The 17801-nt window shown below is 34.4% G+C and overlaps 1 protein-coding gene across 1 annotated transcript in view; it reads left to right on the top strand.

Annotated features, from left to right (window-relative positions):
- Positions 1-17801, top strand: part of PCDH7 (protocadherin 7) — a 283205-nt gene that overhangs the window by 133225 nt on the left and 132179 nt on the right. Inside the window, 1 exon segment of the mRNA XM_055795257.1 lies at positions 3122-3338. Within this exon segment, the coding sequence (XP_055651232.1) occupies positions 3122-3338 (217 nt within the window).

Here is a 17801-nt window from a genome sequence, read left to right as displayed (position 1 = left end):
GTCACTACATGGTTCTAAGGAGAGTGGGCGAAGGGCACATGGGGCTTCATGGTTTCTCCTCAGTCCCAACAGTGAAAGGCCTGGGAAGGAGCAGGTAAGTCCTGTTGAACAGAAATTTTGCTTTTAGACAAATCAACCCCCTTTTGGAGCATTAAGGACATCTGGGGAGAGACAGGATCCACCTGACAAACCTGGTAACAGGATCTTTGCCACCAGGCTGGGCATCCTTTGTGAGGAGAGCTTTAAACTAGATATGGCCATGATGGGAAATTACAACACACAGATGAGTAAGGAAGTGGTGGGCAGGGATAGACAGCAAAAGGGTGCAGGCTGGTGGGTTCAAGATAGACCTCTAGAATAACAACACAGGGTGAAAGAGAGTCCACCTCAAGGATGTCATATGTACAGAAATGTACGCAGCCTGGGAAACAAGCAAGAGGAATGGTAGCTCTGGCTGTGACCTAGAAACACAGCACTGTTCAAATCAGTACGACTGATAGGATGCAAAATTTGATCTTAGGATCCACCTGGGCATTGCACCAATGAGTTGAGTGTGAGTGAAGAGACATTTCTTTTCTTACATCCTTAGGCAGTTCCCTGACCTGTTTCCAGAATAATAGTAGAAGTACAATTTAGCTTGTACTAGCAACTTTGGCATACTTAGAAAATAGTTAATCCATATTTTCCACACGAAAATATTTCATTTTTAATGTAAGCAGGAATGGCAGCTGGTCACCTGACATGGTAGTAATATGAAGAAATAAATGTAACTTCAGTGTCAAGACAGTGGTAAGATCCTTTGAGTCTGGTCAGTGTAATGAGAATAATAAACTTTACTGGACTAGTGAAACCTTAACTTGGAAGTATTCTAAAGTGATCTGAGTATAGTCTGCAGAGAATTGGAAGGAAACAACTGTCTGTTTACAAGATCTGAAATACTCTCTTGGTCTGACGTCTTTTTATATACTTAGAAATCTGTCTGTGGAAAGCACATGAAGGGAAATCACTAATTCCATAAGTTGTTTGGTTTTGTTGTTTGTTTTTTTTTGTTTGTTTGGTTTTTTTTAAAAGAGAAATAGAAAATTACTTGCTCACATCTAAAACCTTAGCTTAGATAAAGACACTTTACCTTTCTTTACATTTATTCAGTTATTTCTCTAAGGGAATTAACTTGTGTGTAAATTACCAATAACACCATACACAAGCTATTGTTGAAATATGAAAATATGATACAAATGGCACAGATGTTCTGAAGGATAGACTACTGCAAAAGGACTTTATCCTTCCTGCATGATTCAGAACCAGTAGGAAAGCTTTTAGAATTCATGTGCAGCTCAACAAAGGTATTCCTTCTGAATACTCCTGGAGGGGAAAGATGTTACTGAGCATCTATGGGGAAAAGATATTCAAATTGTGTATTGTACATAAAGTGTCTTAACATAGGAATTCTAATCCTTCTCTATGCTTTCTACTGTTTCCACATTAGTGAAAGGAGCAGCAACTCTACACTAATATCAATGTGCTCTTTTAATATGCATTATTGTGCTCTCCATTCTTTTGTTTTGCTCCTCTCCTTGCATTTGACATGATGCAAAGCTCTAAATTAAATTGGTATAAAAGCACTTTGCAGCTGAAGAAGGAAACTTTGAAAGGTCAAAAACTCACCATGAGAATACTATGACTCTTCCTTTAGAATTTCCTCATATTTCTAGCAACACTCACATTTACAAACTTTTGATCTACTTGTGCCAGGAAAACTTAGTTTTATACTTGTAGTCCAATCTATTTATCAGCAGCACTGATTATATCTTCAGAACTTTCTGTCTTCAAAACAAATTGTAAAATTTCTAACTGAAACTCCACCCACCCCTCTACTTATAAATCTATTGTGGACTTCTGTTCTTCAGGGCTTGTGTAAACGGTTGGAGTTGCTGTTTCCTCCCTTCTTGCCTACATATATGTTTCCACCCTCTAATGACCAGAGGTGCCAGTGGGGGTGATGTATGCCTGTGTCTTGTTCTAACATAGGGCTTGAAACATATCTGAATCCAAAGGTGGGCAACATTCTCAGACCTCCCTCACATTTTAAGCATAGGAAAGTCTGCATAGTGTCTTATAAAATGGATCTGTTGGTGTTTGGTTTAGAAGGTTCTATCTAGAACATCATACATTTCTTTGTGGTTTTCTCGCCTTGCAAACAGTAAGTTTTTGCAAATGTACCATTAAATTATTTGAAATGTATCACTGCTGCTTTAGTATAGCTGAAATCGTAGGAGAATCTCCTAGTTTCTTACCAAAAATCCCACCTGCCCTCAGTGTTCTCTGAAATGTGGAGGATCGATTCTCCTACTTCCTGGGATGCTCACTGGTGCCAGGGATCAGTGTGTAGGCTTCCAGAGCAACAGTAATATCTGTCGTTTTGAATGAATACAAATCTCTAACAATCTATGTTTGTATAGTCCCAGTGGAAACATGTGGTGTCAGCTGTGCTCACAGTACTTTAAAGGCTTTATTAAGTCAGCTGGCAACACACCCTGTCTCCAGGCACTGAATTTTATGGCAAAGGAGCTAAGAGACTGAACCCTCCCCCCACCCCCCACTCCCCCCTTCTTTTTTTCTCTCCTTTCTTATGTCAACTAGCTTTCAAAACCACAGGAAGTGATTTTACAAAAGGCTGATGGGTGTGCTGCTATGTTGTTAATACCCTTGGTATAGTTTACAGGTGAGCATTTATACCCACCCACGCAGTCTTACACGTACACACACTGTCAAGTACCTTTATGCAGTCTGATATAAACTCCATTCAAATTATTACTATTGCGTTAAAAAGAAACTGTAGAGAATTTATAAATAATTATAAGCCAGCTTTCTTAGCTCATGCAGCCGTTTGAAAGGAGGTTATGCAAAACTGCGTGAAGGTTCTGGACTGTATATCACAGTAAAAACCCACTGATACTCTGTCCATTGGCCTTTTAAGGACTGTACTTGCTGTTTGATGTAATTTAGACAAAATTGTATAATTGGTAAATGTTAAAATATTAGTTTGCTTAAGTCATGTTTTGAGAATCAGTTGTTCAAAGACTGAACTTTTCAGTGACATTCAGAATCTTTTCTCTTGCAGCCATTTCGTAGAGTGACGTTTTCTGTTGTGAGTCAGCCTCAGGACCCGCATCAAGGGTCATTGCAGAGTTGCTATGACAGCGGTCTGGAGGAGTCAGAAACACCAAGCAGTAAGAGTTCATCAGGGCCAAGACTGGGTGCCCTTCCACTCCCAGAGGACAACTACGAAAGGACTACGCCGGATGGCAGTGTTGGTGAGGCAGAGCATATGGAAAATGGTAGGGGCAAACACGACATTCACACACATAATCTCACTAGCAAGTGATACTAAGTAGACTTGTGAAAGGTCAGTCCAAAAAAAATTCTAAAAAAATATTTAAATAGTTAAAATTCTAATTATTTTATTTTAAAGTTTGTTAAAATGCAGATATACAAAATAATGGAACATAACACTACTAATAAAACCAACAATTTCTTTTCTTTATGAGATTTAAAAACTACTGCAGAAACAGTTAAAACATTGAAAAAAAATGCGAGTAGAGGGCTGGGAAGATGGTAATTGAATTAAATTCCAAAATTTTCATTTTAGATAAAAGACTATTAAGGACATGTATTCTCTTTTCCTTCCATTTTTGGTTCAACAACTACTTAGGTAATTTCCCAGAATGTAATACATGCAGCACCAGCAAAAGAAAGTAGGATTAAAACCCCCTACTGTAGAGAATTCCCGTTTCCCCAGAAACGTTATATAGACTATGTTCAAAATAATACCAAGTGTCAAGTTCATTTTTCATTGTACAGAAAAGAAAAACATGACTTTCCTTCTCCTCACACTTTATTTTGTACAGTACTTTTAGAACATCTCATTTAAATTCAGTATCTATTTATATGGAAGGGGAAAATGCTGAATCCTTATTTATTCTATAGTATTTCTCCAGCTATTGAACAATAAAGGTAACATAAATATCAGGATTCGTTTTTCTTTCAGTCTAAAACTATTTAGAAATTTAAAAAGTAGTTTCAGTTTGAAAGGTATTTCATAAAACCTGAATGTTTTACTGTTCTCCATTTATTGGCCTTCATCTAAAATTTTGTGAAGTCAGACACTGACTTAATTGTTTTTTTCATTTGCCCATAAACAATAAAATAAATTATTATGTGTCAAAATGTACAGATTTTTGATAACCAAAGAAATAATGGGTTTGCTAATCCAATTGGAGTTGGTGGGTATATGCAAGAAGGGTGGTATATTTTCTGTTATAGAATGAATAAGTTAGTTTGGCTAAGTGCATGTTTCAGGTTTTCAGAGATTACAGCACTGGGTAATTGTTCTTGGGTTTTTGTCTTTCCTGAGATAGACACATTGACCCAATAAAAGTATGTTATTCCCCATCATATGACCAAATCTAGTATGTATGACTAAAGAATGGCTGCAGCAGTCTACATATGCCTATAATGTATATCCAAACAGCAAATGACTAATTGACCAAAAAGGAAGATGGTATTACCCATTTAAAAAGAAGATATATTAGGTTATGTATGTGTATAATTGTATGTCTATATATTCTCCTTGGTTGTTTATATGAATCTGTCTCTTGACATTTCATTTTTCTGGGTGTGTGGTAGGGCAGAAAGTGATACTGATATTACTAGAAAAATGTCAGAAAAAAAATCTAGACTTTTTACCTAAATTGGGATGATTTTATTTTCTGTTTTGTAGTGAGATTTGTGGTTAAGGTAATGATACTAAATATGTTAATTCCCCTGGACATACAGCAGTGTAGTAGATTGCTAGACATTAAAATCCGAGTTCAGAAAGTATGCTAACATGGAGCATGCCTGAACCATAGTAGGAAAACTGTAGAGCCAGAATTGGATATAATTTTTAATATATTCAATAGCCAATGAAAATCATTGCACTTACTGAAGTGTAATCAAAAACGAAGAGTGCTTGGGTGGGGTCAAAAATTAAAGCAAACCAGTTTATTTAAGTTTCTGTGTTGATGTGTAAACTGACATTGCTTTCTAATAATTAAAGTATTTTAGACATTACTTTGATTTTTTAAAAGATTATAGTTTATGTTTGGTAGGATGATTTTGTTGGATTCAGTTTTAAAAATACTATTGTATAGATAGAATAGAGAGAAATGTAGAAATACACAAATATATTATTCCATGAAAAAGTGAATGAAAAAAAAATTGCCATGAAAAAAATTGCATGTTAGGGCGTGCATAGTAATCAGGAGTTCATTCTCCTTTATGAAACCTTGAACTGAGGCCTTTGAAAGGTGGGTGACATTGTGATGAAAATTATACTCTACAGACTTTTGGATTTCCCTGTCACATTTTAAAAAACAAGATTTCAACAGTGGCATGTCATCCGCCTCCAGAAATTTTTGTTAACATTGATCTATAAATAATGACAGAACAGGATGGCATGCACCCTTGTTCCTTCGTATATGTAGAATATGACGTTTGAGTGACAGTTTTCTGTGATCTGATGAAGTCCACTTGTATTTTAACTATTTTAAGCACAACTGTATTGTTCAAATTCTGATAATGTAATCTTCAATGTTAATGGATCATTCTGACAGAAATAGAATTGGAATTGAAATCTGTCAAGTGTTCATTTGTCACATTTAATTGGAATTTAGGTAATCTGCAGTGTTTAGCTTGGTTAGGTTTTAATCAGAATTTATACTGGATTTTCATGCAAATTTTCCATGGAAACAGCACTTTGAAAGCTATCTTAGTTTTTAGTTGTTAGTACTTCAAATATTTAGCATTTAATTTCAGTTGGTGTGAAACAATGCAGTTATAACTAATTGCTTTGGATTTCCTTTCATTTTAAAGTTTGAAATAATAAGTTTCAGCACGGTATGCTAAACCTTCTGATACATTTGATGCTTTTTTTTTACAAACTAAGATGACTAAGGAAAACAAAAAATTTGCAGTTAAGGCAAAAGTAAGAAGTTTGAGTTCACAGAGTAAATAGGAAATTCAGCTTTCTATTTGCTGGTAAGAGCCTCTTTCTATTTTCTCAGGTGAGGATAAAATGCTGGAAAGAAAAACAATAAAGGGCAGAGTGGCTGGTTTTCTTAGAATAGGATGTATAGTACTTACCAACCAACATGACTGTCAGATGTAGAGTGAAGTTTTGTTCTGATGATTAGCTGTGGTGTCAGATGCAGCAGAAAAAAAAAAAGAGGGGGGGGGGGGGGGAGAAGAAAAAAATATGTTAGCAGATTGACTGTGAAAATTCAGTATGCAAAGATCTTGTTAATTAGTGAAATCTGCAGAACCAGAAGTAACTTCTGAGTTAATTTAGCCCCTGCCCTTGGAGCTTTCCTTACAAGGAAATTCTGCTCATATGTGCAGCCTTCTTCTCTAATTTTGCTGTTAGAATGGCACTTTCTTAACGTAAATTGCACAGTATTTTTCTCGAGAACATTTTTATTACATTTATATATGTATGTGTAAAGACATTAACATGGTAAATTAGTTTCCTGGTCTTTAGTAATAGTCTTCTGTTTTTGACAATGCTTAATACCACGTATCTCAGAGGAAAAGTAAAAAAACAAAACCAGAATGATCTATCCTACTCACTTAACGGCCAGCATGTGCTTTAAATTATGGTTTTCTAAATAGTAATAATAATGAAGAACCTAATTTATCATAAGTCATTAACCCTTTTCAAGTCACTGGCCTGAAGGCTATCTCTCAACAGGAAATTCCTCTGAAGGCTATCAAAATTGTTTTATTTTTTATTGCTTTTTTTCTCTTATTTAACAGTTTTAGTGACTGTTCCTTTTTATCATTATGTGTGAAAGAGCATGAATGTATTCCATTTTACTTTTTAAATACTGTGGATTATTAGGCTTTCTTAGAATTTATCTTTCCTCTGAACTATATATATTCCCAATTTTTTTCAGTCTTTGATCATCATATATCTGTTATTTTTTTTCTTGCCATGAACCTCTATTTCTTCTAATGTGGGTAGGGATAGATGGAGAGGTATTCTCACCATTTGAGGCATGGACAATACAGCATTCTCATATTAATTCCTATGTTATTAATTACACATATGATCTCTAAGCAGACCTTTATGTTGTTCTATTTCATGTCCATTCACCTGGTTCTGTCAGGTCTCTCTTATGTTTCTTAAAGCCTTCTTGTAAATATTTAATTATATTAATTTTTGATTCCCCAGATTTCATTCCTTTATTTCCCCCCACCAGATCTCTGTATGCTTACTATTTATTTATACGTGCAGTGACCTAGTAAGTTTTATGTTTTGTTTAATTTAGCTAGAGTACCTATAGTGGTGAAAATGCAGCATCATAGATTTTGGCTCACTTGTTCTTCCCTGGAGATTTGTTTCCATGCCATCATAATTAGATTATATGCCACACCTGAGATACCTGCATTAAAGCTAGCTCAGATATTTCTACATGAACATATCTTTGGTCTGCAGCATAGTGTTTTCAAGTAGCCCATGTTTCAGTATCAAATATGTAAGGGCTGGAAAACAGTAGTCATCTCTGTGAAAGAAGAAAAGTAAGATGGTTTACAGCGTCCATTTTTACAGAGGAAATAGAGTAAAGAAAGATTAAGTGACATGCCTGAAATCACGGAGGAAGTAGGAGGTAGAGCCTGAAGAGGAGCTCAGAGTTTTTGTGATTCTGTTACTTGACTTCTGCAAAGAAATCACTAGGTAAATTACACTGTGGCTGACACATGAAGATCTAAGAGGCAGGGAAGAAAAGTGCATTGTCTTGGTTCATTTAGTCTGATAATGCTGAATTCTCAGTAATTTTAGATTTAGACTGTGTCAAAGTTTCCACTGTCAATATAGAGAAGGCATTCATGGTATGTGAGATGATGACTTGAAAATGTGAAAGGAATTTTGATAATTAATAAGTGTAATTAATTTTATCTATAGGATCATTCTCTCTTTTACTTGTAAAATAGAATATTAATCTGTTCTTTGGACCAAAGTGTTAAAAAAATGAAATAAAGTAGCCATTAATTTACAGAATCCATGTTTAGATAATCCATTTCCCTTTAGCTTTTTACAGTGCTAATCACTTAGGTTAATGTTTTGAGGTCTTTTAAATGTCCTTATTGTAAACATTGCAAACCAGACATTCATTGACTTATTCCATAGAATTACTGTACTTTTGCAGTTCCCATTATCTTTAGATGTTCTGTTTTCTTGAATTACAGTCCTATAATTGCATGTGAATAATCTTGTTTTTAAAACTGTGTCCTGAAAATGTTAACATAAGTAGTCCATCTGAGAGGTTGAGTCAGTAAAGATTTTCAGTGTAGTGATTATGTGTTAATAGTTCCTTTTTTGGTTTGTTTCTTCTTTCAATGCTGCTACATCCACTTTTTCTTAAATGTTACCCTGCATGCATGAACCCAAAATACCAGAAAGCACTGCAGAAATTATTATATACTACATACAATAAGAATTCTTATTGTTGTTTCTGATAAATCCTAACTATAATTAAGCACAGCATGAACTCTGGATTCCATAAACCTGGTAACATATATGAGTAATGTTTTGGAACACATGCATATTCAGTGATGGATTACGTGCTGAACCAGTTTGTTTTGAAAATGTAGTATTTTGATAAGATCTGTAAAAAGCCATTTGATAAGAGGAGATACACACACCCTAACCAGTTCCTAAGAAGACACACTGTGCAGGGGTCCCTGTTACACTAGTGTAGCCTTATGTAAGGCAGCGACCCTAGCTGGGAAGAACACTGGCTGTTTTCCTCTTTGATTTTTTTTCCTTTTTAATCTTTTACCATGTTCCTTTAGATGACCTTTTGACATATGTCTGTGAGTTTCTTCAGCAGAGGAATATGTGGTTTGCTAACTTTTATGCACAGTAATACTTTAAGTTTCAAAATTGTATGCTATTTGTTCTTTACGAGTTACTTGCATTTTGAATTGTTATATATGTGTACTTACAATAGAAATGAGGGAAGTATATTTTGACTGTTACAAATTTCTAGTGCTGATACATATTTTTACTTTGCTATGTTAATAACATGCTATGGAAGGATGAACAATTATTTTAGGTTGTGCCTTATATGTCATTGCACCAAGATTTATTGTGTCTTATCTACTATTCTGTGTTTACATTTTACTTCAAATGCATAAGGCAAAGTAAAGGACCAAATACAGGGCAACTGTGAGCAGAAATAACTCTCACTGAAGCTGCTGGAATAGTGTATTGCTTATATCCTCTTTCCTTAACTTCTTATTTTCCATGACCGTCTGGAGAAATGCCAACAACTTTTGTGTGCTATCTATTCATGAAGTGTACCTGAGTACCATGAATTATTTCCAGCTTGATCAGGATTTTGGCTGCTCAGAGAACATATGCTTGGAGCTGCTAGTATCAAAGAAGGAATGCATATTTCTGTATTGGAAATCCACCCCTACACATTGATAACAAAGCTAACAAATTATTTAGCGTTTTTCTGATTTTCTGAATAGCATTGTTATTTCTGATGCTGTACTCTGTCACTTTCCTATTGTATTTGCTCTAGTTGCCTTTGTGCTTCATCCTGAAGAACAGCATATGACTTTAAGCTATATTACAAGATCTCTTTCTCCATTCCTGTTTTTATTATCCTGCTCTTACAAAGCAAATACCTATGGCAAGAACTGTTTACCAATCTGAAAAGCAGTATATTGATATCACACAATTTGAACTGCTATTTACTAAAACATAGCTTTATTACCTTTAAAAAAGGAAGTCCATATTTACGTCCCATCAGTTTTTAATCAATAATTTGAAAGCAGAGAAAGATTTTGGATTCTTAAAGAACCATTCCTGCAACTATATCTGTTAGAATGAAGCAGTAAGGGAAGGGTTTGTATGTGCATGTGGGTGTGCACACATGTACACATATTGGTGAGTCAGGTCTTGCCGCAAATACTCATGAGAGCTGGATAGCTGCAGTTACATAACCTGCATTATCTACGAATTTCAAATCAGTTCACTGAGGTGGATATGAAAGAACATACTAAACTGAGAAGTGGAGAACTAAATCATCAGAAAGCCAAGCAGTATGTCCCATGTCTTGCTATGAATTGATCTTTCATCTTCCCACCCCTCAAAAAGTAATCATTTGGACAGCAACTTCCAGTTTGCAGTCAAGTTGATAAGGGTTTTGCTATTGACTTAGTGGAGGGAGTTAGGCTTTTGTCCAAGTCCTCTGTGCCAGCTGCTAGCTCAGGCTGCCTCCCACTGATGCAGACTGCAGAACTCCCTTTGATACTGTCAGAGTCCTGAATGTAGATGGAGGACAAAATGCATTCCAAAATTTACAGACTCAAGGAAGAAGAGACATCTGGTTTATGAATGGAATATTTAGAAACCTTTGCATCCACAGCAGCCTCTTTTCTGGAAAAAAATCTAATGCAGATAGTCAACGGAAATTTATTTTTTGTCAGTTCAGAGGAGCCCTTTCAGCATGCTGTGTTTTCCCAGTTCTGTTTGTATTTAATGACAGTTTCTTCAGTTTCCTGGACAACATTAGATCTTTCTGTCCCTTATAATTTTCAAGTATAATGAAGAACCAAAAGAAGTCCTTTATAGGGGTATTTCTTCTCTATTTCAGTAAGAAATACATTTTGTTCTCTACTGCTGGTTCCCAACTACTGTTCTATTTATTTATTTATTTATTTAATAACCATTGCAGAAAATGTCAGTATTTTATTATATACTACCTTTATAAAATACATAGTCTTACTTCTTTTCCCTTCTAAAAGTTTGATGTTTTGGGTTCATGTTATAAAACCTGGAGTAGTTTTCCTATGGGCAAAAAAGATTGACGAAATTAAGGGAAAAAACTGTATCTTTACTTTGAGTGCATTTTTAAAAATATCAAGTATGAATTATTGATTCAGAACAAAAATCTGACTGTATTTCTAATTGGTGTACTTGAACTGAATGGACAAGAGCACATCTGATTGGCCACACAGTTGAACCTAAGGGAGTCATAACATTTACAAAGATCTGTTTTTGAAAATCTGCAAACAAATTCAAATCTCAAGCGTATTAAACTGGCATGTGCCCCAAAACAAAAATGTAAATGTTAACTACCCTCGTTATGTTAAGACTGAGTAAAAGTGGAATGCAAGTATACAGAACAGATGGGTATTACCCAAAGTTATTGATATATACACTACTTTTGTAAGTCGTTGCATTTTCACGTTTAATTAAAGTAACTTCTTACAGTGTTATCTTTTGTTTCTTTTTAAAATAATATGATTTGTAATAAAAATTTGTAAAATGTAAAGTTCTCTATAACAAAATATAGAAAAATGTATAAAAATTATTAAAATAACTTAATGTTGCATTTCTTTTTAGATCCAAAACTTCAATATTACATTTTTCAGCCTGTAGCTTATCTAAGCAACTCAAAAATTTTTCCTGTAGGAATTTTTTTTTTTACCTGCCAGTGTGTGAATCCAGAGTTAGAACAGTAAGTTTGCATACCTAGTTGCTACATAACTTAATTCTTCAAGTCTAATCGTAATCTGGAGAGGTTCATGGTCCTGGCAGTATTCCTGTGTGGCAGCCTTCCGCAGATCTATTAATGAATCCCATGTATGGGAAACCCAGCCAATGTATAGGGTCAGATCAATGATCATCTGGTAGCCAAAATATGGTGCTCAGAGAAGACTATAACAGGGCAGATGAACTGATTAATCTTTCAGGTATTTTTCTGTGTATACCAACAGTTTGTGGCTCAGATTCTCTGAGTGAATTTAATAACATTTATGGATTTATACATCCAAATTTGTCCAGTTTCTATTAGAGTGCATACGACTATTAAAACTTCTTTTTTTCTAACAAGGTTTTTAAAGTGATTGTGTGCCCAATTAGTCTTGGATTAGACAAAGGAAAAATAAACTTTTTAACCTGGTTAGGGACCAGTAGATATGAATTTTCTAATAAGAATGTTTTACTTTGTACCCATAATGATCTTTGCTGTTGTCTCTGGAAGTACTTTTTTCTGTTATTATTTCATTTCCTTAGAACAGTAAATAATGTATACAGAAAAACAGAAATAAATAAGGTCTGAAAAACAAAGACCGAAAACAATTGTGTGCATTTCTTATGTATTTTAACAATTATTAATATCAGGGTAGTATGCCAAAATCTACAGAATGGTATTAAAAGAATTAGAAGCCCCAGTATAATATGTGACATCTAGAGTTCTGAAAGTCCTATTTTATAGGAGATAATTGCTTTGCAAAGAAAAGTAACAATTTCTTTAATAACAGGAGGATTTCAAGGCCAGCATAATATAAATTCAGACATTTAAGTATTTCTGAGTATTACTATGGTATCACTATATGTGTTTTTTTGCCTCAGTGGAAACATAGTGTTCAATGTGAGTGTCAAATAGTTGAATATCTAGAAAAATAATCATGGTATATGCTAGAACAAGATGAATATTAAGATTTTTAAGAAATATTACCAATTTATTAGTAAATTAATTTACAATAACAAAGCCACCATCAAGGACAAAAAAAAGGATTTTAGGCTCTAACATAATTTTTATGTACAGATAAAAACAAAGTCATATTTATTACAGGAGAAAATGTATTTTAATAATCTTCCTGTTATAAGGTTAGGGTGGGCATTTTTTTGTTTGTTTGTTTTTTAATTTAGGCTGGAGTATTAAATTCCAATAATACTAATTTCAAACCTTATATCGCAGTTAACTTGGAACATAGTATTAGAAATAATTTTGATTATGGATTCAAATATAACTTCGAATAACATCAAATGGATTAATCCATGAGTAATCCATTCATGTTTAAAAGAACTGTCCATTCTAATACTGACTTTAAGAACTATGGAAAAAACAAACACATCTCTCAGTAAGTCTAAAAAAAAATAAAGTAAATAATTAAAAAAATATATTTTTTTAATACATGATTCAAATCTGTGTATCATTCTACCATATAAAAGAACTGCAATTAAGACATAAGTGTAAATAGCTATTTGGGTGATAGAAGAAGTAAAATGCAAAGACAGTGAAGGAAGAACAATATTGATGGAATTAATTTCTTTCAGTGGTTGTGTGCTCTCTTGCAACTAAACAGATGTGCCCATACCAGCTTTCCCAACTTGCTTGTCTTAACCTGTATTTGGCTATATCTAAGAAACAAATCAACCCTAAAGAGGCCTGCAGGAGAACTTGTTCTTTTACTAAGCAATCTCCATTATTTCATCAACAAGGGAGGTAAAAACAAAGTTTATCATATCTAAAATTTCATGTGAACAAGGTATAAGACAAGCTTGCACCAAGGTGGGTTTCTTTCTTATGGTTTTACGGCAGATTTGTTTTCTTGATCCAAGGATTTGTCTTTTTCTGACATTGTAACAGTGCTATAAAAACAAGTAGTGTCCATAGAGGAATCTTGGGAAAAGGCTTTTTAAATTGAATCTCAAGAAACAGACATGTATGTGGTACTGGTGTCCAGCTGTCCTGCTATCCTTAAACTGTTTCAACTGCACTGTAAAATGTTTTCTTATGTATGGTTATTTTCCTTACATTTATTTCATATTGTCTTTGAAGATGAGAATCTGTCCCTTTTTGGGGCAGTGCAATGACATTTACATTATCATGAGATGGTGAAGTAACATTCATCAGTGGAATGTGACATTGCAAGCTTTCATTATGGAGAGAAGGCAAAGATATCTGATGTAATTTTGCTCTCTGCTGGTTTAGCTAATAATAGAAACTTCTATTCTCTAAGTGGAGAATAGAAATCTTCTTGTTTTCTTTAACAGAATATTTGAGAAATTAACTTATATATGTAAAAATTATTATTTTATAAATATATTTAAATTTTTAATTACATTAGCAGTGGCCATAATTCCATGCTATTGAATCACATAATTTGTGCTAGCATTCTTTTCATATTCTACCATGAATTGCAATAATAATACAGGGATTATTGTGATATGGCAGTAGATTTGCCAGCTCTGGAAATGTGTTTGTTTTAATGTCTAATACACAGCCACAGTTCAAGTACATAAATGAGTAATAAAATAGTTAACTTCAGTTGCTTTCTAGGTTTCTAGTGGTTTCCAGGGGCAGGAAAGGTTAAATGGGCAGAAGAGGAGCAACCATGAGTGACATTATTGCCTATGCTGATTTTTAAAACAGAAGCAGTCTAGGTAATTTTGTTGAGTTTGACAATGTCTGATTCCATGCCCCACAGCATGATTAAGATACTGTATTTAATGCAGTTTCGTTATTCAGTTAAAATGTTTTGGGGGAAGTGAGCAAAGATAGTTAAAATGAAATCTTCTGCTTGAAATTATGTACCAAAAGCTTTTATGTTTACTGAAAGTTTGTAATAGCATGATGATAGAAATTTTTTAATTACATGTAAAGCATATAGGAAAATATTGAATCTGTCCTGGAGCTGAAAAAATGATGATTGATCCATTTGCCAGTACGCAGGTAACCTGCACAGTAACTGGCAAAGGAAGGAAACAGCATGGGCTTTGATTCTACTCTAGGGATGTTCTGGCTGGCACTTTCAGATTTTAACAGCTATCATGGGCCTGAGAAAACCTGAAAGAGAAACAGGATTTAATAATTTTGACACCCTATGTTATTTTTTTTTTTCTTTTTCCCCAGAAGAGAGTGTAAAATCTGTTCTGACCATAGCTCTCTACCTGGATGACATCAAGGGTGGAGGGAAAAGGGTGATAGGAAAAAAAAGTATCAAATTTTAATCTGTACCAAAATGTCTTTGTGTCTTTTTTGATCTGAGGGACTTGACAACAGTGTGCAAAGGGCATGAGTAGAACTGTTTTTTCCTACTTTGTTTCCACCTACACTAGAAATGGCCGTATCTGCAGAATTAAGCTTTGGGAAATAACAATGGCCTAAGAAGCTAGCTCACGCGCAGACCCTGATGAAGCAAAGTAGCCTGAGTCAGAGGAATACAGACTAGATTTTATAAATGGCAGTACAGAGGACAGGCTCTATACTGCCACAGAGCACCATTCCTAACAAAGGAAGTTCCTTAGAGGCATGGCTCACTTACTGGGAGCATAGGTATGGAAATGTGAGACGCTGTCAGATCTAATCTCACAAATAGTAATGGGAGAATACAGAAACTCAAGATGCCCCCAAAGGTTCAGATAAGTGAATATTTTTCTCTTGCTTTTCTCTTCAAAAAAAACACAATTGCCTTTAGCTTTTACCAGGTAGAATCCCACATGCTATTGCTCATGTTATGAATTTTAAGTGGAAAAACTTTTCCAAAACATAAAGACCTTATCCTGAAGTTCCTTGATAAATGCTATATTAACTGAAGAACTGAAGGAAGTTATAAAACTGAGATGTTTCTCTAACACAGTTCTTTGGTACTGTTGTTTTTCCTGCCATGTGTAACTGACTTTTAGAAGGTGCTTTTTCAGAAGGACCTAAGTAAACAAACCGTACTGACAAGATAAATTTGTTTATTACTGTGAAGATAAATAGTAAAAGAATTGAACTAAGCCCAGGTCAGTAGTGATAGAAAGTCATTACTCTAAGGTGGCAGTTAAGTGGCTTGTGTAAAATGAGTTAGCACTTGGAGAATATTACCTACTGGAGAGGTGCTTACGCCCCCCAGAACATTAACTAGCATCTTGGTTGAGACTGTCAGCTAAGGAAAGAAGATAGCTATGAACAACTAAGGAAAAAAAGGATCTGATACAAAGCCCATTAGTCTCTGAATGGCAATGGCTGCCAAATGCTGCTACCTTGGCTGGCTTTGTAACATGGACATAGTGTTCTGTCTACTCACAACCTGGCACTTCCCGTCAGAACTAGATTTATGTGGGAATAGAAAATCTACCTAGGATAGAATTTCAAAAATGGATTAAAATAATTTTACTAAACAGAATAGTAATGAAGGAGGCTAGTCAGAGCATAAGTTTCAAAGACAAATTGTTTCCTGCATTTCCTAGCACTTGTGTTAACCTAATTTTAAATGTTAAGTGAAGTGACTTCTTCAACTTCAGGTCACCCCGATATAAAGAGGTTTTGTAATGCTATTAGAATTAAAAGATACTAACTGTTGCCTTCTGAAAATTAGTGGTACTTTTTAGTAGTGGAACTCAGGAGCACTTCCATTCTATTAGCTGAAAATAAATAGTTGCTTTCTGCCAAGAAAAAGTGGAAAACAGAATAGAATAAACAAATTGTTTATTCTAGTCTGAAGATTTTCAACCAATTGTGCTCTCCTGCGGAAAGTACTTTTTTTCCTAACTTTTACCATACTGGTTCACTATTTCCTCTCACAAGCATCTCTGGAAACCATACTGTGCTCTGATTTTCCCACTGCCTTTACTTCTTTGATAAATAATCACCTTTGTCCAATTTTATAAATACACATATATAACCATATAAATGTATGCAATATGGTTTCCAAATAGTTCTTGAGAGAACAATGAAACATGAAGGAACCCCGTTAAAAGTGCCTTTAAAAATGATTTTGCTGTGTTTACTGACATATTCTTGAAGAACAGAGAATCCCTGTGTTATACCTCATAATCTGGTCTCAAATCTCTAATGTCTTAAGCACAGAGAGGGCTTTCTGGGACTTGCCTGGTAGTCTCTTTCACTACTAATCCTGAAGGAATTACTCATTTACAACAATTAAACCATAAACTGATTTAGACAGTCTAAATCTGAGTTATTCTTACCTTTCCACATCTCACACAGGACTAAAATTTCCTTAACACAATGCTGCAATAGTCACACTTTTTTCCACTGTAACTATAGTCTGCACAAGGGATAAAGTATTTCACCATACGGTATTTCTGAGATTCAGCTATAAGGAGATAAATTAAAACTTTTTCCACACTGCTGTAACATCTGTGTAAAGAAAGGAATTATAACCATTTGAAACAGCTCAGTATAGTTCCATCCTTAAGGCTCCATATTTTGTAACTGCTTTTCACTTAACTAACACTTTATACTGAGACATAGTGAAAACTCTGCAAGTAGAATCTGTTCAACCAGACAAGCCATTATTTATGGGTTGTGGATGACTAGATTGTAACTAATGCTATCAGTAGGGATATAGAATTGTAGGAAATATCTAAACTTGTTATATTTTATGCTTATTTGATTACAGACACATTGGACCAAATACTAACTGTATGCTAGAACACATAGTCTATATCCTACAAGTCTTGAGCTGCTCACATATATAGTAGAATATTAATGTCAGAAGTCATGGAAACCCTCCATAAGAAAAACAAGCATAAAACAGATTGACCTCAAAATAACATATAAACATATACAAATTTGTGATAGTTTTTATTTACTTTCATATATTTTCATATCAATTTTTCATATTTCTGTGCTTCATTACTAACACCCAAAGGCTAGACATTTTGTGTGTGTGTTTTTCATAATTCTGAGATGTGGCTTTAGCAACAATAAAAAAATTCTGCAAACTGGCACTTCCGTATGTGCCACAAGACATTCCTCTATGAAGCATAGATGAAAAATCTCAGTTCGTTGAGATGATTAGTAAAGATAATTGTACTCAGAAATTTTCTTGCTGTAGTATAATGTCATGTGTCTATTGCAAAAGAACACTTAGATTTTTTAATTCAATCAGCCTTAGCTATGTATACAGTCAGTTCTGAAATTGTGTGACTTTTTCTCTTTTAGCGTTAC

The sequence above is a fragment of the Falco peregrinus genome, chromosome 2 (genome assembly GCF_023634155.1).
Source record: "Falco peregrinus isolate bFalPer1 chromosome 2, bFalPer1.pri, whole genome shotgun sequence".
Lineage (NCBI taxonomy): Eukaryota > Metazoa > Chordata > Aves > Falconiformes > Falconidae > Falco > Falco peregrinus.
Note: the sequence above shows the minus strand (reverse complement) of the source record. Positions and strands in the feature narration are given on the sequence as shown.